The sequence below is a fragment of the Canis lupus genome, chromosome 20, assembly GCF_003254725.2.
Source record: "Canis lupus dingo isolate Sandy chromosome 20, ASM325472v2, whole genome shotgun sequence".
Taxonomy (NCBI): domain Eukaryota; kingdom Metazoa; phylum Chordata; class Mammalia; order Carnivora; family Canidae; genus Canis; species Canis lupus.
Genome location: NC_064262.1, coordinates 28725847 through 28747910, shown reverse-complemented (window position 1 = coordinate 28747910; position 22064 = coordinate 28725847). Strand labels below are relative to the sequence as shown.

Below are 22064 nucleotides of genomic sequence, written 5' to 3'. Positions count from 1 at the left end.
GAGTATTTCTCCTCCAAAAAGAATTTCTTTCCCATAAGCAAGGGAGTTACAGGTTTAAGAACATACAGTCTTGTTAGGCAGAAATGGACATGACAGTATACACTGGAGAGAGAATTAACCTCTATTTTGTTGTTGCTGCAAAATCATTTGAATCAAATGCATATTTTTTTAAGAGCGACAGGGGGAGAGACCATGTAGAAGCATCAGGGTGAAGGTCAAGTTTCTGCTGTGGGTTTTTGTACTTGCCTTCCCAGCTGGTGCAGTTCTCTTTTTAAGGTACTGTGGAGCTGAATTCCTATCATTTGGGCTAAAGTTCAGATCATCTTTCTCTACCCAGTCACCACTGCATTAGATTCTTCATAGTTTCTAACGTCTACAACTGTCTTAACTTGTTTCTTGACTTGTGTGCTGGCTAGATTCTCCTACTGGAACAGAGATATCCTGAGCACAGGGACCTCATCTATCTTCCTCGTTTTTGTGTCTCATCACCTAGACAGTTGTCTCTGTGAACTCGATTGAGTGGGGTCCAGGCTAAAGTAAGGAGTAATCATAACTATCACTAAAAATGACTTGTACCTGAGTGATCCGCAAATGACTTGATAGGGTAAGGTGGACGTCTCTGGTTAGGATTAATGTTTGTAACTAAAATGAATCACTTTATTTGGTGCTATAGGTTTCCTGTGTTTCCATTTTCTTTGATTTAATAACTCCCTCCAGGTGTATGGTAGATTTCACCTTGCCCTCATGTATCAGAAGTGTTGTGAGAAAAAAAAAAGAAAAACTCCCCAAGGTAGAAAAAGTCATGGCAAAGGGGCAAGAAATGGAAATGGATGTAGAGGTAAAAGAAAAAACTGGAAACTGAACTGGGGCTGTTTAAACAGACGGCTTCAATTTTGAGTCCTGGTATATTTGCTCAGAATGGGATTTTAGGTACCATTTTTTTTGTTGTTTTTTGTTTTTTTCCACTGCATGTGATAATGTCATCATTTATTTTTAAATGGTTCTAAGTTGCAGATTTAAATTTACTTCAAATCGAGCCCTATTTTAAAATTACTTTTAATAGGAAGAAATGAGTCAAAGACATACATAACCTACTATATTTGAAGGACTCAAACAAATACAAGTCTGGCTGTGAATTCCAAACTCTCACCAAAACAAAGAGATAAAAATCCACCTAAAATACATTCTCCTCTGTTTAGTCCTTGGGTGGGGGGCAGGAGGGAATGTCAAGTATTGCACTTTAAAATTACTTTCATCTAACATTTTGGTCCCCACTCCCCACCACCCCTCCAAATTCATATTTTTTTTCCCCCAGCAAACATATTTTATGAATCCTTAACACAAAAGCAACTAGATTTTCTACTTCAACTTTGGAAAATTTACTTTCCTCTACAGAGCTATTGTAAACAAATGGCATATTTACTTACAAAATTGGGAGATGGGGGCATCCAGCTGAGGCACAGTCCCTCCCTTAGCATTGAGCTTTTGGACTTGGGTCGGGGGCACAGGCTTGTGTGACTGCCCAGTAGCCCGATACATGGCTTGAACCCATAAGATGCGATCTTGCTCGTCATCACTTGCAAATATCACGGTGTCTCCTTCTTTGACTGCATTGAAGAAGGCTCGGCCACCCTCTAAACCTGGAATAAAAGGGAATAAACACTATTAAGCTGAGCTGCTATGTTCTCAGCAGAACAAAGCCCCGAGAAAGGCCATTTCTGCTGCTTTTCTTTGGGCCAGGGAAGGGAGAATCTGACTCTAGAATGGGAACTCTGATACCCACTTGGCCACAGAGTGAAGTCGTAATTTAAAAACAGACATTCTGAGATTGGCTCTTGTCATTGTCTTTGTCTTGCTGGGGACAGAATTGTCAAACAGGCTGTGTAATGGTGGGGTAGATATCTGCTTTTAAGCATACTATTATTTTTTTCACTTTTAAAAACAAACCACCACCACCACCACAAGAACATCTCGACCCCACATCTCCCTTCAGCTATTGTCCTATTATTGTTTGCTTTACAGTATAAGAGGAATCTCTACCAGCGCTTCTTAAAATTTTAGTGCCCTTGTGAATCCCAGGGGCATCTTGTTGGAATGCAGATTTGGTAAGTCGGGGTTAGAAGCCTGAGAACCTGCATTTCTAACAAGCTCCCAGAGGATGCAGATGGTGCTGGTCTAAGGACCACACTTTCTTTCCTTTCCTTTTTTTTTTTTAAAGATTTTATTTATTCATGAGAGACACAGAAAGAGAGGCAGTGACATCGGCAGAGGGAGAAGCAGGCTCCCTGCAGGGAGCCCAATGCAGGACTTGATCCCCAGACCTGAGATCACGACCTGAGCCAAAGACAGATGCTCAATCACTTAGCCACCCAGATACCCCAGGACCACACTTTTAGTAACAACAGTCTTTCTCCCCCTATTCTGCCCTAAAGCTTCTCCAATCAGGCTGCTGTCCCATGGGAACTCGTCAAGGTCATCAATGACTTCCACATTGCAGAATCCAAAGGTCAGTTCAGAATCTACATTTTATTCAATCCATGGGCTGACATTTGATTTTCTTTGAAACACTTTCTTCACTTGGTTCCAGGTCACCCAATTTCCTTCTCTCTCCCTGGCTGCTACTTGTCAGTCTTGCTTGCTGGCTTCTCTTCCTTCTCCTGACTGTTGAGTGCCGTAGCATCCTGGTGTGTCCTTGAACCTCTTCTCTTCCCCAGTGATGCCATCCAGTCTTAAACACCATGAATCTGCTTATAATAGTCTCTACATTTCTATCTCCACACTGGGCCTCTCCTGTGAACTGCAGACCTGAACATCTAATGGTTGTCTTGACTTTGCATGGATATTTGCTAGACACCCCAAGCTCATCATGTCTAACACTGAACTCCTGGTCTTTCTTCCAAACTCCTCCCTTCCTCAGTAGAGCTGAGCTTGTCCCTCTAAATGTTCAAGCCCTCAGACCTGGGGTCCTTTTTGACTTCTCACTTCCTCTTACTGCCCACTTCCAATGGAATTCTGATGGTTATATCTACAGAGCATTATACCAGAATTTGACCCCTTCTTCCACCTCCAGTGCTTGCATTCTAGTCATGGTCACCTCTCACATGGACTATTTTAATGGTCTCCTATCTTATCTGTAAGATTCTGCTTCATCCTCACTCTCTATAGTTGACTCCCAATGGCAGCCAAAGTAATCAGTTTAGCAAGAGTCAAATCAGTTTAGCAAGAGCACTCCTCTGCTCAAAACCAGTCGATCCTCATTTCACTCAGAGGAAAGGTCTAGGTTCTGACAAGGCCTGCAAGGCTCCACAGATTTACCCACTGCTACTTCTACCCTTGTCTCCTCCCACTCCCTGCTTTGTGCATACATGCACGTACTTCCCGGTAGCCACACTCATCTCTTGCTATTCCTCGAACACTCCAAGCATGTTCCCACCTTGAGACTTTTGCACTTGTTGTTTCCTGTGCCTAGAATACACTTCCTCCAGATGTCTGCATGATTCACATCATCATCTCCTTCATATCATTGCTCCAACATCTCATTCTTATTGAGTCCCTCCCTGACCTTTACCCCTCAGTTGCCATCCTTTTTTTATCTTGCTTAACACCTTCTGACAAGAATTTACTTAACTTCATAAGGACAAGGAATGTCTGTCCATTTTGTTCACTGCTGTATCCCTCATGCCTGGAATAGTGCATAGCTTATAGTAGGTATTTAGCAAATACTTGTTGAGTGAATGAATGCTCTACAGACCATTGTTTATCCACAGATGACTCTCAAGGTTAAAATTTAGGGACAGGTAGGTGGAAACTTCTTTGGGCTCAGGCTACAGCTACATTGTGTCTGTCAATCTATTCCAAAATATTATAATTTTAGGTACACTTCTGGCTGGAAATAAAGTTCCTTTCTCCATCAGGTTGCTCATCATCATCCTCCCAATTATCAGTTTAATACAGAGAGGAGAATGCGCAGAGTGAATAGCACCCCCAAATCTCCAAAAAGGCCCAGTCACCAGGTGGCTTGGTAGTTGGCATCGGGAAGAGATTTCTGGTGATGCTAAGACTTCTCCTTTGTGCTGTTAATGTTAATTCAGGCGTGTCTATCCCATAGAGTGCATGTGTGTTGGAAATTCTGCACTTAGAATTGCCAGGGGCTCTTGAACAATCAACAGCTACTTCTTCGCGCGGAGGGCATAGTGCTATAGCATTTTTAACAAAAGCTTTTTGGTAGTTATGATTAGGAGAGAGTATTTTATCTAATTTCTTATGGAGGGTTTTTAAATGTGTGGTTTGGATAGGATGATATCCAGTTAGCAAGCAAGGAAAATCTGATGAGATGAATGGATAGCATGATAAGAAGGCAAATCTGGAAGGAAAAGGAAGAAGAGCTTTGAGGAATGCTTTAAGCCCCGAAAAGTGAACATGAAGGAGCTGAAACAGTGAGTCAACAGACCTTCTGCAGCCTAGCCTCATGGTAACTTTTGGGATTAGCTACTGTGATGCTTGTCCAGTGAATGCCAGGCTCAGTATCACTGGAGGGTGATTCCCCCTGCCCCACTCCGTACCCTCCAGGACCTGCACCCAGGGGATGGGGAGGCTGTGTTCCTGGAGCTACTCTCAGAAGGTCAGTTCACAGGGTTGCTTTGGAAAGTGGAGAGGTAAAGGTAGAAAGAAACTAAGAAGTTTTCAGATTTTTATTTGATCCTCTCAATGGCCCTACAAAGTAAGTACTATCATTCCCATTTTATAAATGAGGAAACAATCACCGAGAAGGCTGTAACTAGCCGATGGACACAGAATAGGGCTGTAGGCATTGGAGCTGGGCTTCTAGCCCCCCTGTCCGGCTGACTAGTGCACCCCTCGTGCTGTACGGCCCAAAGCCCAATAGCATGGCCCGACGCACAGCAAAAGCTCTCTGAGAACTAGTTGTTAACCACAGAATGAAGCCTAATTGTGGAGCGAGTGGAGCACAAGGAGAACTATGTAAAGCAGCAGAAGCCGTGGCAGTGACAGCAGCGGAGAGCCACAGAGCTTTTTCAGAAGGCATTGGAGACCGAAGGCACACCAGTGAAAGCAAGGGGGGACCAGAACAATCCCGCTGAAAGCAACCCAAGGGAGGAGAAAGCAAAGTGAACAACACATGCTCCGAGGCAGCAGAGCTTTAGACAAGGCAGCGATTCCTGGGGACTGCGTCTGTGGGACATGACGTGTGACAGTGTGCAGGGGCTCTTCACGGGGAACCGGGGAAACAGCCCCACAGGTACTGACCTGTCAAGAACAAGAGGACGCGTCTGGGAAAGGACCAGGCAGGGAAGGTTGGCCAGCTCCCTGGGGGGGTGACGTGGCGGGGGCAGGGGGACGGCTGTTCCAGCAAAGCTGCTTGGACGGCCACAGTCTATTTACAAGGGTATCGTTGTCCAGGGCTAAGTGTAGTTGCGTAAACTGTGCCGTTGAATTATTCTGAATATCCTTTTATTTGGACTGAATTACTTAATCTAATAGGACTTGAGAGATCCCTGTATACTCTCCAAACCGCCCCCAGGGAAATGCAAGGTGAAGCATTCTCATTTTAAGCTCAGGATGCATAGCCTGTATGTAAAATTCACATACAATTATTTACCAATTCGTCGAAGTAATATTTCAAAGATCCTAAACAGGTAGAGTTAATTTGGCGCACAGGCTGGTGTCTGGGTGCCCATCTAGATCCGAGGCCGCCACAAAGACAAGAACACACACGCCTACAAGGCTGCCTCCCCATAAACAATCTCCACCTGGGGGCTCCACAGACATCTGCGCCAAGCCCAGCGCAGCGGGAACCGGAGGGACTCAGAAGTCCATCCCCGTTCGCACACTCACCTGTCAGGGAGAGCTTGAGGAGATTTTCGAATCTCTGAGGACAGTGGCTAAATTGTGCATGACTTCCATCTCCAGCTGGCAAACTTGACTGTGCACAGGAATCCTCGACAGTGCTTATTTAAATATAAGGATTCTGGCCTCCTCCCCTCTGGTTCATGGGTTAGGAGCGGGGCCGGGAGTTCAAGGACTCTTTAAGAAATTCTGAGTTAGACTTCTTAGGACAATTGGGAGTATTGCAATCTCCATTTTCAATCAAACATTTGGAGATAAATAGGACTTGGCACATGGAAGAACGGAAAAGAAGTTGCTTATCATTCTCCAGAACATAAACAACTTACTTTCCATGTGCATCCTTGGTAAAGGAATTTATAAATTATATCCCATGGGACCAATGTAGAAAAAAAAAGAAGCTTTGATAATATATGTGCACAATTAACTTTTGTATGTATATAGAACAGCTTTCTCTCGGCTCCTGCCCTCCCCGTTGTGGGAAGAGAGTTCTGTTTTCCTACGATAAAATAACAATTCTAGCTTTGCAGTAGCAGTACACGTAGCTATGGTTTACTGCAAGTGCCAAAGAATGACGTGGGCTAGACCCCGGGTTCCAGCTCCTTTTCTTTCTTTTTAAAATGGGAAGAGGATCCTGGTCTCTTTGGTGGGATTGTGGTAAGGTCCAAATGCAATCATGTGGGGGCAAGGGGCCTGGGAACTGGCTTAGAAGGAATTACCACCAGAAGATGCTATGGATATCCTACGCACCTGGGGCCTTTCCCCCCCACCCCCCACCCCGCTTTAAAATGCTGGTCTTTGGAAAGTTGGAATCTATTTTTCTGAAAGGAACTCAATGGTCTGAAAAGAATGCAAACTATTGCAGAAACCTGTGAGGGCCGGTTTCTTAATGCAGAAGCCACATCCTTTCAATGAGATGTTGCGTGAAATTGTTTCAAACTTGTAGGCTCTACTTATTATGAAGGATTTCCAGGCGGAGCCTTTAATTCTCGCCTTCTGTGGTCAGCTCTGTATCGTGCTTGGGCTGGAGGCAGACAGATTACCCAGGGGGAGGTGTGGGGACGAGTCCACACCACTCAGGGCTGGGACTCTGAAGGGGCTAATTTTCCTAAGCGGACTGGGCCTCAGGCCTTCCCTGCCACACCTTTTCAGGTTAACATTCCATCTTTTCTCAAACTCTGTTTTTCTTTTATGTGTATTTTGTTGCATGTGGAAGAGCAATATGGGAGTAGAAAAAAGGTTTTGGGCCAAATAATGCAGTATGGTTGGAAATGCTTCCCTTGTGCAGATTTGGCATAAAAATAAACTTCTCTGGGAGAGGGCTGTTGGTGCTTGTTGTTCATTAATATGCTGAAAAGATTTCGCACCCCCCCTCCCCATTTTGAAGGTTCTTTGAGGCTGATTTTTATTCATTTTTTTTTTCCCGGGAAAAAGATAAAATGGGTGGGGGGAAGAGGTGTGAGGGGGCAGGATGTAGAACTTATGAGAAATACTACCATTTGTGTGGTTCTTTTAGTTACATAAGGCTGAGGAGCTTGGATGTCTATGCTTGTGGATTGGTGTCTACTTAGGAAAGAAGAATTTAGGGAGAGTTTTCTTTTCAAGTGCCATCAGCTAACCTTGGATTGTAGTTAGCAGATACAGGACAGGCTCACTTAGACATGGAGACACAACACCCGCCAAGCCCACACATCACAGGTGAAAAGCACACACACTAACATACACACGTACATGCAGTCCTTAGTGTACATGTAAGACTCCCCCAGCAGTAATTTCTTTTTTAGCATTTTAGGTGGAGTACATATGTGATGTGGGCAGGGTTATGTGAAAGAAAAATGTATTATGTTTCCTTTCTGGATTTATAAAGATCCCTTGAGTAAAATCAAAGCCCTTGAATGGCATGGCATTCACTCAACCAGGATGGAAACTCCGTCAGCTCAGGGACTGTGGCCGTCCCGGTCACCCGCGAAGCCTGGGAATGTGGCTTGAGTGCCTAGCATGGAGGAAGTGCCCAGGAAATATTAGTTGACCCATGGTTCAGGTCCAGGGAGAGTTCTGGGGTTCATAGCCTAGAGGGTGGGTGGGTACCTGGCTGGGGGTCGGTGTAGTCCACAGTGTAGCCATCCAGTTGGAGAAGTTCCTGAGGCTCCGCTTTTTTCTCCCGATAACTACACATGGCAAATGTGTATTGACTGACCTAGGGAAGGAAAGACACAGATTGTAAGGTCCCTGGGCCCATCTTCCCTGAAGAAACCCTTCCCGGTCAATCATGTTCTGGTCCCTGAGGCCCAGAACTTGGTAGCTGGGTTCCAAGTGAGTTTTGCTACCTCCTGGCTGTGAGACTTAGTGCATGTTACTTAGCCTCTCTGGTCCTTTGTTACCTTGTATGTGGACTGAGAGCCTACCTCCTCACTGGCTTATGAGCTGAATGAGTTCACATGTGGAATGCACTTGGAATTTGTTCCAGGCATAAGTTAAGTGCTTGGTAAAAGTTAGTGGCCATTATATTGCTGTTTGCTATTTTAATTGGCTAAGTCATAGGAGATTGCCATTTTTGTAGGTCAAAATGGGTTAAATTGAGATGCCTGGTTGGCTCAGCAGTGAGTATCTGCCTTCAGCTCAGGACGTGATCCCGAGGTCCTGGGATCAAGTCCCACATCAGGCTCCCTGCCAGGAGCCTGCTTCTTCCTCTGCCTATATCTGCCTCTCTCTGTATGTCTCTCATGAATAAATAAATAAAAAATCTTTTTAAAAAGGGTTAAATTGTGGCAGTTTGATTATAGGTTTTATCTAACATTACCATGGCCCTGGCTGAGATGGCCATGTTCACACAGGCCTTTTGGAAAACAATTAGGGACCAGACACTCATTTATAAATGTCCCGACTATCTTTTGTTACCATTTTAGTTTTTGCATGCCAATTCTTGTTTCCCCTCTCCCTTCTCCTATGGAAGGAGTGCTTTTGGTTGCTTTGAAAAGTCTTGCATCTCAGACAAGTGCAGGGGTGACATGCTGTCACAAGCAATGAGTGCTCGATCGCTAGGTGCCAGTCACTGTAGAGCCATCCTCAGCTCCTGATGGCATGGCTGTTGTAACTGTCCCGTCTTCACTACCAACACTGGCATCCATGCCAGTGTTGGGCGGGTGCTCCACAGCTGCAGGCCGGCCTTGGGGACCCTGTCGCCACAGTGCATGCAGACCCGGCATGGATACTTAGCATTTCTACATCTGGCTCATCTACAAGGAGTCTGTAGGAGAGTGAGCATCCTTCAGGGTCTGGGCTAAAAGCTTGTGGGCATATTTACCATCTACAATGTCAAATGTCTTGGAGAAGGAGTGCCACATCCCTTATCTTTTAGTTCCCTTTATTAAGAGAGACATTTCCAAGTGAACTTTGATCCCTGCTGGGGACATTTTTAGCCTCCTTCATGGTGAGATCTGTTTATTTATTTATTTATTTATTTATTTATTTATTTATTTATTTATTTATTTATTTATTTTTATGGCAATGAGAAATTGGTGCTCTCAAGCCCTACACCCATCTCCTGCCGGGTGGCCTGGGGCCAGCAGGTCCTAATGGCAGATAAAGGAGAATGGTGTATCTACTGCTGCCCTCTGTTGGTTCCTGGTGACAACTTTCTTCATAATGCATAATCTGCAGAACCCACTCCTTATAGTGCAAAGCCTTGAGGGACTTCAGGGGAAATGTAAGGCCCCATCACAAAGAGCATTGCCATAAGTGGGCATGTGCTATTCTTTGTAATAAGCAGAATAACCAATAGCATCCTCTTCTTCTAAAAAGGAGGGTTAGAAGTGCAAGTATGGAGGTCACATTGGCCAGAGGTCTCAGCTCAGATAAGCTCCCACCTAAGTCTCAGTGTCCTAGTCTGTATTTTACTTGCATCTTACTCTTGCTGGGCAATTAACTGAGCAATAAAGGGCTTTATGCACTATGTGCGACAATCCCATAGCAAATGCTCAACATACGCATTTAAATAAGCAGCTTCCTTGCATTTAGCACTAGCATTCTAATATAAGTAGTTGGGTGGGTATATTTGCCTACTGGATTTCAAGTCCTTTGGAGGTAAGCCTAGGGAGTCATACATCTTGGTTCTATTTCCCTCCTTATAAGCAAAATCTACCATATAAAGGGCATTTGCTAATTGAGTCTGATTGGTTCTGGAAAGTCAAGTATGTTATAATCTAATAAAGAGGGGTTTTTTTTCCTTCGAAATTTACGTATGTTATTCCAAGCACAGCACCAGGCCTTTCCAACTCATTACTGGTCTGAATGACTGGTCTCCCAGGTGTATGAAAGTGATCATACATATTGCTGGAATGTTTCTGTGGTGATTTTTACCTGTCTCTGGCAACACGAGTGATGATGTAGTTTGTTAATGGGATGATTAGCCAGAGAGTTGCAGAAACTAACTTGAGGTCGGAAAAATATCACAATAGAAGGGTGTTATTTCAAAATTCATGCATTTACTATTGCTACATGCTTTGGGCTTTTTGGTTTTTCTTTCTAGTTCAGGTGCTTGCTTCCTGGAGCGCTGTACTCTGCTGCCCTCTCCTGGTAATATGGTGGAAGTTGTCCTGACAAAGTGGGGAGCAAAAACTAGCTCATTAGAAGCATTTTAATTGGGGATTTGGTGACTTTCTTTAGGAAATGAAGGCAGGGAGAAGATATTCTAACTATTGAAAATTTCAGGGGGGAACCTCAGTCTTTCTGGAGTGCTTGAAGGGTGCAGGGAATAGCAAAAGGTTTGGGAACTTTTTTTGATTTTTTTTTTTTTTTAAGCTTCTACAAGACATTACTAAGTGAATGAAATGAAAGTTTCTCTGCCACAGTAAAATTTCTTGAAACTGTATTTGGATAATAAGTTCATGATATGGTGAGCACTACTGTAATGATGACAGAGAAGAACCTAGAATACATGTCAGAAGTCAGAGAGTTGGCCGCTGCTGCCAGGGAGGCTGGCCTAGAGCAACAGAGAACAGAGATCTTGTGATCTCAAATGACCAGCAGACATCTGAAAGTGCCCTTTGGGGAGAAGGGTGAAAGGACTGCAGTGTTTACATATTTGGGGTGTTCAGCTGGCAGTACCTTCATATGGAATCATGGGATCGGATGGGCTGTTGAGACTTCTGAAGGTATAGGCTTCAGTGTGACTGGACCTCCCATACACAAGGCATCCTCAGCTTATTTTCAGACACTATTTAAACTAGGAAAAGGTTCATTAATAGCGTTTCTTAAAGAGTGGACTGAGGCCATTTTCATTCGATTGTATGTAATATGTATGGGAGGATGGGGGAAAGGTTATAAACGTGCAAATTCTGTAAATCAGAACAACAAAATCTCAGGTCAGGGTGAAGTCTCAAGGACTGGTATTTTTTTTATAATTGCTCTAAATATTTCTTAAAACACACTAAAGCTTGGGAGCCATTGTTTTAACATATAGGAACTGTCCAGAAACTTACAGGCTGTCCCTGACTTTCTTTTTTTTCTTTTTTTTAAATTTTTATTTATTTATGATAGTCACAGAGAGAGAGAGAGGCAGAGACATAGGCAGAGGGAGAAGCAGGATCCATGCACCGGGAGCCCGACGTGGGATTCAATCCCGGGTCTCCAGGATCGCGACCTGGGCCAAAGGCAGGCGCTAAACCGCTGCGCCACCCAGGGATCCCTGTCCCTGACTTTCAATTATATTTAACAACTATGGCCTGGATCAAAAAATAAAAGGGTCTGGTCCCCTGACTCTCCCTTCTCCTTCCTCCCACCACCCCTGGAAGACTGAAGTACTTGTACATACAATAATGATAGAATGTATTTTTCTAAATTCCCTCTCTTTGCCTTTACCATCACTCCTTATGAAGTGAACCTTGCTTCTGAACCTCAGTCACTAGCTTTCCCCACTTTCAGCCCATTCTATAATTTCTGTAGGGCTAACTGAGCCTTGTGCTGGAGCCAGGGTGGGTGGGACATGTGGCCCAGGCCTAACCAATCAACATGACATCTCCTTGGCTGCAGTGATTGGTACAGGAATGGGCACATGACCACCTAAGACCTATGAAACCTCAATCAGGGAATATGCTTGAACTACTGAGAATGACAAGCTTTCTTTCTTCCAGGGCTGGTAAACTGTTGTAAACCTTGACCTGCCCTGTTGGGTCAAATCTTGACCTTCCGCAGCATGGAGAGATGCTGCTTGAGGGTGATGCCAACTATTGGAGAGTACAGTCAAGAGATGTATTGGTAGAAAGTCAATATCTTGATGGCTATCTGGACTTACCCATGCCAGACAACTCTTTATTCAACTGCTAATTTAATTAACTAACCAACACAGTTCGTTCCCTTTTAAAACTTATGCTAGTTTCGGTTGATTGTTGTCATTTGCAACCAGAATATGAATAGAAATGCCCTTTAAGGCAGTTGTAAATTTGGATGGGAAAAATAGACATTCATTCAGAGAGTTATAAATCACTCAACTACTTACATGTTTTACAATTCATTTGGGGGGGTGTGTTTAAGTTATTTTAATATGGTTTCCCGGGTGACAACTGCTATATTCCAAGGCATTTTACATTATCTGACAATATTTTATTCAGATTTAGTGACTTTTCTGAAAGCTGGAGCAGTCAGAGTCTTTACATTATCTGTGGAGAGTAGGATATGGATTTAGGAACCATATTGGTTCTATCTAATGCAAGGTAATTGAATTCTAGAACATTGTATATGCATAAATCTCCTTGGGGACTGGTCCTGCCTGAGTGTTTAGAATCATGGAAAGCCTTTGGAGTCAGAAGACCTACGTTAGATTTCACATTGGCTGCCTGTTAGCTGTTGAACATGGGCAAGTCACTTAACCACTCAGAGCCTCGCTTTCTTCAAATATGAAATAGGATGAGACTTGTCCTCACTGTAGTGCAGAAAGGTTGTAAAGACCAACTTGATGAACACTTTATAAAGTCTAAGAGACTGTATAAATGCAAGCAATTATTATGATTATTAGAAGAGCCACAGAATATTATGGCTTGTATGGTGCTAAAAGGGAAAAAATGGCTCAGAAATACTTTGGCTGAAGACCATCAAAAGCTGATTTTAACCAGAAGTCTTTTGGGCATAGAGTAAAAAAAAATTTTTTTTAAATGAAACAAAATTAAATTTATTGAGTAAAGATATTTAAAGATAAAAAGATCATAGTAATGAGACTTTCTAGCTTGGTCTGGATGATGAGTTGCTGCTTCCATTCTTCCTCTTACACACCCAAGTTGGGGAGCTCTAAGTAGAGCTCCATGGAATAGGCACTTCATCATTAGCATTGGTTTGGTCAGAGTTCCTAACGATGATAATCAGTGCGTTTGGTCCTTCCCATGGTATGTAAGGTTTAGAATGAATTTATCAGCAATTTCTTGATTTGGGGTGCTGAGGACCCATTTCCCCTTAATCCCTGGGTTAGAGTCTGCAACCATGTTTTGAGGGGATTTACTGGAATTTAAAGGAACATGGCTGAGGAAGCTTTATCATGTTACTTGCATATAATCATCTGTATAGCTACTCCTGTCGCTCAGCTTCCCCAAGGGAGGGGAAGGCATAAACTCTGAGAAGGTATGGTCTAAAGAGGAATGGAACCTTTACCTTAAAAAGGACAATGACCACTGAGGCAGTGTCTCTCTAAAGATAGTGTCTGGAAAACCTGTGTCAGTATCTCCCGGTGTGCTTGTAAAACATATAGATTCCTCGGCCTCATGCCAGACCTATTGCAACAGAATCTTCTAGATGGTGCCTTGGGATGTGGATTTTATTTATTTATTTATTTATTTATTTATTTATTTATTGCGGGGGATGTGGATTTTAAATAGCACCCAGTACAGGTGGTTCAGGCCTATACTAGGAACACTTAAGTATCTGGCACAGAAATACCCTGTAACTGCCTCATTCCTTCCAACTTGGTGGCGAGGATGGGGGCGGGGGAGAGGGGTAGCCTCCAGCCACATCCATAATGATTTTAGCCCCAGTCCTTAAAAATGGGTATCGCTGCTTTGGTTCTAAACCCCACTGAGGATGTCCTTTGTCCCTGACTAGTAGGAAGTCCATTTACAATCTATCCGTTGGTTCCCCCAAGGTAGTAGCACTAAAAGGAAATCTCACTTAGGGAGAATTTTAATAGCTCTGCATTCCAGACAAAAATGTAGATTCTGTGTGCTTGTCTGTGTGTGCAGTGGAGGGGGAGAACTGGGGAGTGGGAGGAGAGATGATTCTGAGGAGACTGGTGTTGGCTGTGTTCTCTTCCTCTTAGGTTTTTCAATCTATTTTCATTGTATTAAATCTAATGAGATTCATAATTGTGTTGGAAATTTTGTGTTGCAAACTCTCTATAAAAACGCTTTCTAAGACCTAACATCTGAGGAGAAAGGAATAAACATTCAGGAAGTCACTTGGGTAGAGATGCTTCTTATGTGTGGTTTGTGCACTGGCCTCTGCAGAGCTTTCTCCAAGGCTGCCTGGGGAGTGGGAGGTACGCTGAGGGGACCTGCTTCCCTGCCCAGCTCCTTCACCCTTCCCTGCATTTGGCCAAAGTGCTTCTCCTGGTATCACTTTTGCATTTTGAGTTTCACTGGAAGGGCTTGGTGGCTAAAAAGAAACTGGCGCTTGTTTGTACATCTGACCAGAATCAACACTGGGCATCTGTTAGGCGTTGATTGTAACAGCTCATTCTGGCATCCTTCTCTTCAAGCAGCCTGACAGGTCTTGCTTCCCCTGAGCTGGGCCAGAATTGGTGACCTTCACCTTCACTCTTGCACTTCACTATGATGGCACTGGGGTTGTTTCAAAGGGGGTGAGGTTTTTGTTGTCATCATGATAAAGCACCTGTAAAGGTGATCATTTAAACAATGGAGAAGAAAAAGTGGGAAGAATCCAAAAATAATGCAGTATTTTCTAGGAAGGACCAAACTGCTTTTAGACATTGTTGTGGTGAGCAGGGACTTGTGACAGTGGGCTGTCCTGACACCTCTGAAGGCCACAGAGATTATTAAGGGAGGAATCTGATTTAAGTTGAAACAGAAGGTTAAATTTGGAGGATCAATGTCCCCAACACACCTCATGGCTGTTGCAAGTTCTGAGAATCTCATGTAAATGACACATATTGAAATCCTGAAATTGTTCTCTCCTGCCCTCAAGGACAGGTGCTGAGTTTTAGATAGGCTACAGGTGCCTTTTGCTGATTTTCACAAGTGAGCACAGAACTTGCTTTTTAGCAGCTGTGCAATTCATACCTTCTTGAGGTAGAACGTCCAGTGCAAAGGCCCTGAAATGTCAGTGTTCTGGTTGTGCTGCCTAAAACAATCATTCTCTCCTTTTCAGTTCAGTACATATCATACAGACATGGCTTCGCTAATATTTTTGGCACATTTCCTCTGCTTTTTTCCTGAAGAGTTTTTTATTTTCTCCCTGAAACTGCTTACAAAGTAGGAGGTCAACTATTTATCCTAAGTACTTTGTTATTTCAAAGATTTTCAGAGCAAAGTCCTGTGTCCAGTGGAGTAATAGCTGGGTACCTCAGACTGGGAGGGAGACTCCATGCCAAGGTGAGAGGGCTACTTGTCCCACTTCCTCTGGGAAGCTGTCACCAGCCACTCTCCAGGCTATATGATCTTTCCTTTCTCAGAACCACTTGAAGCCCAGTCTGGGCCCTTCCTCTCTCTCTTCTTTTTCTTTCTTCCTCCCACCAAACATTGCCTGGATGCCTGTGCCAGGTACCGAGCTAGAGGATGTGTATGTGTGTGGTGGGCAAAAGAGGGAAGGACACAAAGATGAATTAGAAACCTAACTGGCCTTGCAACTGCACATAGCCTACTGGGAGAGGCCAGGTCAATTCATAACAGATTCCAAGAAAGGCGGCTATGCCCAGTGAGAAGCACTGAAGGAGGAGAAACATGCATAATCCAGCACTACCTCTTTTGATGCATTTTGTCTCTCTGTTTATTATAATACACTCTCTTTAGAGGGGACATCAGCTGTTTTCACCTTCCCAGCATCCATTTCTTTTTCTGGTGATGGCATCTTGATTTTGCACTGGAGACAGTGGGACTGCTAATCAAAGTGCCATGGTCTGCCCCTGCTAATAGTTAGGTGTGTGACCCAAGATGAACTGATCTCTCCCTCGTATTTGGCCCTCAAGTGGAGATGCAAGGATAGAAGGTAGTCAGAGCCAACTTTGTCTTATGACCACATCAGTGACACTGGCCATGGTTCGCTCCACCTGGATTTCTGGAACCTACTCTGAGTACTGTAGTAAGGACAGGTCATTCAGCTTTTGCAACAATCCTACAAACTACTCGAGAGCCTTCTAATATATTATCATTAATACCTTAGTTTGCTTGGGTCTGTTTCTGCTATTTGTATATACAAAGCACTCTAACGGATACTCTTCTGGAAGTGAGAGACCAGGCCTCATAGTTCTCTATGACCTACCAATGTGTCCTACACAAAGTAGGTACTCAATAAATATTGGTCAGGGGATAGTTTGAGGAAATGTATCGCCAGATGAAATGTCCTTTGTTGCCACCCGTGGATTATTTGGCAGGCTGGGCACAATTCCAAAGTTTTCCTTGGGCTCATTTATTCTAAGGTTTTGTTGTACCCTGCAGCAATCATGAAAGCAAAGATAACCTCTTTCTTTTAGCCAGAGAGATGTATTTTGCCTTAGTGGCACAGCAGAAACTTGACTAGATCTATAGAAAGTCTAGTCTTAGAAGTTCATGGTTGGAAGAACTCTCAAGGCCATTAGACCTAAAAGGCAGCTGCTTTATAATGAAGTTTTAGAATTGGAATTGCTCTAAATACTAGTCAATGCTTAAAACTAACACAGTAACCCAATGAACAATGTTAGTCCCTAAACTATAAGTTGACTCACTTTGTGGCATCTTCCAGAATACAGCATGTGTTAATTTTTTTGTAAACTAACTTACAGTTTATATGCTTTGGTGGAGCCTGGAAATTAAAAAGAGGCAATGACAAATTTCCTTGTAAACTAAAAAATCCTGATGCAAGAAGCAAATGAACCAAAATTTAAAAAGGCAGCGGAGATTCTCTAGGACAAAAATATCACTATTTCTGGATTTTTTTTCTTAAATAGACAAGAGAGCAAAGGTACTACTTATATATTACTTATGTATTATTAATACCAATATCTGCATCTACATCTATATCTTTATATAGATAGATGTTCCTTGCTGCATGGTTAATAATAGTCCCAACTGGGGAAGGCCACAAGTCCTTCAAAAAGTAAAATTCTACATGTATTTGAGCTTGAGCTATATATATGCAAACATGGCAAAATGTCTACCATGATTTATGATTAAACAACCAAAAGTGAGCTGCAGAACAACACAGAGTTTGCAGCTTGCTATATATATATATATATATATATATAGCACCTATCTGGAAATATACATTCCAGACTGTTAAACATAGTTATAGGAGGTCACTTAAGAGTTTTGGAAGCCCAACATATCAAGAAGAGTGGAGTGCTCCCCCACAGGGAATTCAGTATCAAACATACTAGAGTAAAACAGGTGTCAAAAGTCCAAGTAAATTTTGACTTTTCTCATAATGAATATCTTAGTATTTTTAAGAACAGCAAATTCTTCTAAAACAATGTCGGTGCTCCTAGTACCCTAACTAGCACATGCTTGCTACTTCCCTGGAGTCCTCCATCACTGGCAGCATGGCCGTTCACTCCTCCTACTTCTCTGATGTACTCCTGTATTCTTAGAATTTAAAAATAATGATCCTTTAATTTTTTAAAATTTAAAATGATACAAGAATAGGGAAAAGGATTACAAGGGAGTGCTGTGGGTATGAGAAATGTCTACATCCCTCTCAAATGGGGTTTACATGCTTATGTGTAAAAATTCACTGAGCTACATGCTTGAGCATTGTGTGCTTTAGGTAAATTATACCTCAAATAAAAAACATTAATTAATCCTATCAAATCTTTAATCCTGATGGCTCTTAAGATGGACAGATTGAAAAGTTACCTGGACCAGTACAAAAAACCTTTTCTTCCATCTCTTCCAGACATTCTTACCGATGGCCCATAAATACCTAAGGAAAAAGAAAAAGACCAGAGTTGCATTAATGCTTGAGTGACTGCACTGCTTAATTCACTTGACCATGAAGGTTGGTAGTCATAAACAAGGAAATGCACACAGCTCAGAAACAGAAAGCAGATTTTGGAGCTGTGTGATTGAGGAAAAGGAACAGCAGGCAAGTTTCACTTCCACTTACAGAAAGAATTGTGGCCCCTTATCACATTTCACTTAGATTCGTTGATTGATTCCAGAAAGCCCCTTGGAAAATGTTCCATTGTGACTTAATTCTTGTATGTGCTAAAAGTCTATTAGGTAGAGAAACTCCTGCCAGGTGCTGAACAAGAAAGGGGAAAAAAAACCACTAAATCCTACAACTACAGCTCCTTCGCCTCCTGTCAAGTCTCAGTTGGGAAACACTCCGCCTCCCAACTTTCTTTGCTGCGATTCTATCAAATGCAGGGATATTACACGGAAGAAGTTTGAAGTCAACATAGAAAGTCCTCTCTATACCTCTCCTCCTTTCCCAAATGCTCTTCTGTTGATGGAAATTAATCTTGATAACAGACAAATGAAATAAAAGGAGAGAACCATAGAGGCACAACTCCAAGCTATTTGGAGATTTTATGAGCAGTGTTACTAATTCATTCGTGAATTACTGCCTTGGCCTTATGGATTGCTGCGTGCTCAACTGGCACTGATCAAGGAAGTGAGGTTTTCAGGCTCCAGTGGACTGACTAAGTGAGGAGAGATCTGGTCATACTCAAAAACATTCAAATACTCAAGTTCCAAAGCTGGCTTTACCTGCTATAGAAACCAACTGGACAACTTCCAAATACTTACTTCACCTGGCTTCCTTGCTTCACTCTTGTCCCTATTCCACTCACTACACAGCACACAGAGTGACCTTTTATTTATTTTTTTTTAATTTTTATTTATTTATGATAGTCACAGAGAGAGAGAGAGAGGCAGAGACACAGGCAGAGGGAGAGGCAGGCTCCATGCACCGGGAGCCTGACGTGGGATTCGATCCCGGGTCTCCAGGATCGCGCCCTGGGCCAAAGGCAGGCGCTAAACCACTGCGCCACCCAGGGATCCCCAGAGTGACCTTTTAAATGGGTAAATCGGATCATTAATACATTCATTCTAAGTCAGGATGGGAAATTGGGGAAGTGTTTTTAGGAGAGTAGAGACACAATTATATTTCTATTGAAGATGGTCCCCGTGGCTGATGGGTGGATAGGACACTGTGCATGAAAGGGGCAAGAGAGAAAGCAGGGAGATCGGCGAGGACACGGTTGCCATGGTGCAGGTCAGGGAGGGAGAGGATGTTGCTTGGACTGGGACAGAGGCCATGGCAGTAGTTGAATGGCTGGTAAGGGCCTCAGCCCCGAGGCCAACCTGGTCAGCTCCCCTGTTGTGTGGATGATCCAGCTGTTATTTACTGTCCTGGGCAGTGCTCTCCACCTTCTTGAAATAATATATTAACATATCCATGACAAAAATTGACATAAATTGGAAGCATGGCCAAGGCTACAGATAGAGAGGGTTCATTAGTCTATAATTGTTAACAGTCCTGTTCTATTTCCAATGGTTACTCTGAGATGCTGGGCAAGATACTTAATTAACCCTCTGGTGTCCTAGAAAACAGGGCAGGGCCAGGAATGGTTCCTCTTGCACAGGGTCATTGTGGGGATTACATGAGTGATTCTTGTGGGGTATAAGTACGGAGAATGGCAGAAAGTAGATGCACAAGAAATGTCAGCCTGATTATAAACTATCTCTGGGTACGGAGGAAAGCAGATCATCACTAGTAGTAAATAATAGCTAAATATGTGAAAAGAAATCTTCCAGGACACGTGGACAGAGGAAAATAGATGAAACAAAAATCAAATGAAGAGAGTGGGCGAACATTTCTGTATTTGTAGTAATGACTGGCAAGGTTGCAACAGTCTTGTGCTTTCTGGAATTATATCTGGCATTTTCTCTTTCCCTTTAATTTGAGCCCATGTAGAGAGATTCAGAACAGTGAACATCGACAGTACATCTGAAGTTTATAATTTTAATTGCTGGGAATGAAAGCAGGAAAAGGAGTACATGAAAACCCACAGAATGTAACTCATACCGAAGCATTAACTGTCCCTTCATAATAAAAATCCTAGCTACTGGTTGGCCACGTTTTACTAGTTTGCTGTGCCGTGTTGGGCACTTTCTTGAATTTAGTGTACCTCGCTGAAGGGGTCAATGCCTTGAATCTGGAGACACAGAACCTTGCGGTGTGCGCAACCTCCAGTAAGTTACTAGAAGGATCTCTACCTCAGCCTTTCATCTATGCAGTGGGGATGATAACAGCTACTTCAAGGATTGTTGTGAGGATAAAGAGTTGATGGACTCTACAGTGCTCAGAACAACCTGTGGCACAAAGTAAACCCTCATTAGGTTTGTACTGTGTTACATTCCTGCTCCTATTTTACAATCGAGGAAGCTGACGTTGCAGGAACATGCTTGGTGCTCCACAGCTGGGAAATGACGCTGCCAGAATGGAAACTCAGAACCGCTGGGTTCCACGGTACCCCTCCCGTGGTGCTATTCTTCTTCCCATTTTACATGATGATGAACGTCGGTGTCTTCACTGCAATGAGAACATGAATTGCTATTCCAGTTGAACTTCCCTGGTGCGAGGCTTCTGAATGCGAAAGCTGAGTGGGATCAGAGAAAAATCAACAATCCTCCTTTGCAAAGTATCAGTTGGTTTGTGTGAAGGAGGGGCTTTCCCTCAGAGGTTTTCCTCAGAATTTATTGCTAATTTGGCACATACCAGAAGGTGTCAAAAACCGAGAAAAAACTGAGGGCTGCACTGTATCATTTCTGTCTAGTCAGCTCCGGCTCTGTTCTCTGAGGTTGAAATGTGCTTGAGAGACAGGATGAGAAGTACCTGGAGCAGATGGGAGTTCTGTCCCTGCAGACATACAGGTGGCTTTCCCCTCTACCTCCTCACACTACAGGCAGATCTATCTGCGCTGGCGGGCATGAGTGGCCTTCAACTCTCTCTTCAGGCCACCAGGATTGTGGAAATGTGGATTTACAAATAGATAAATCAGCATTTCTAGTGCTGTGAGCAGAAGTTTAGCCTAGTGGTTATATCTCAGACTCAGGTGGAAAAACCTAGGTGGGAATTGTGGCCCTGCCATCAACTGTCCTTTGGCTTAGCTGTCTTGTGCCTCAGTTTCCTCAGCTGTAAAATGGGGATAGTGTGTGAAGTTGTGGTGAGGACTGATGGAGAGCACACATGACGAGTGTTTAGCACAGACTGGCACATAGTAAGTGCTTGGTTATATTAGGCAATATTGTTGCTTGTCATTATCCTTGGTAGTAGCAGTAGCAGTGATAGAAATAGTAGTTCTAGTACAAGGAGCATTTACCTACCAACTTTGCAAAGGATTCATCTTTGGATTCTTCATTTGAACTTATGTTTGGCTTTGGGGTGTACATCTATTGGGAAATAAAGCAAGGTACATGTGTCTGGGTCTGGTCATATTTTGCCTTGTGATTCTAATGTATCCTTGCCAGTGGGTCACTGAAATCCCTGCCATTTGCTGGGGGCATATGAGTTATATAAGTGGCCAGTGTGAACTATGAAGGACTAAGCAGAGAAGAGAAAGATGCTCTTGGGTTTTCCAGGGATGCTGAAGCCAGCATCCCTCTTTTCAGCATCCCATCCTTTCCAGGGATGCTGGCTTCAGCATCCCTCTGCCCTGGGACTCCTTGGCAGGGCAACACCCATGGCGATGCATGTAACTTGTCATTTGTATAACAAAAAAATGGGATGGTCTTCCTTCATCTGATGTTTGTGAATGTTAATGAATTAGTGACTCAGCTCTATTTATTAAGTATCGTCTGTGCTTAGCACTAGGTGTACACATGGTGGGTGCTCCATGGCTATTCAGGGGAAGTTTTTTTTTAATCGTATGTCTTCTCCCAGGATGCCTGGGGATGAGCACCCAGTGCAAGAAGAAGAGTGCGTGTTCCCCTCAGGACATCTGCCAGAATCACTTGCTCTTGTACACCGTACAAAGGGGTAAAGATGTCTGACAGGGACATGGAAAC

The 22064-nt window shown here is 43.3% G+C and overlaps 1 protein-coding gene across 9 annotated transcripts in view; it reads right to left on the bottom strand.

Annotated features, from left to right (window-relative positions):
- The window catches only part of CADPS (calcium dependent secretion activator), a 460562-nt gene that overhangs the window by 152138 nt on the left and 286360 nt on the right, over window positions 1–22064 (bottom strand). For all 9 annotated transcript variants that reach the window (XM_049097818.1, XM_035703542.2, XM_025456449.3 and 6 more), the window contains exons 9-11: window positions 17907–17973; window positions 7951–8059; window positions 1428–1640 (exon numbers count right to left, since the gene is read on the bottom strand). In XM_049097818.1, the coding sequence (XP_048953775.1) occupies window positions 1428–1640; window positions 7951–8059; window positions 17907–17973 (389 nt within the window). The remainder of the gene's footprint in view (window positions 1–1427; window positions 1641–7950; window positions 8060–17906; window positions 17974–22064) is intronic.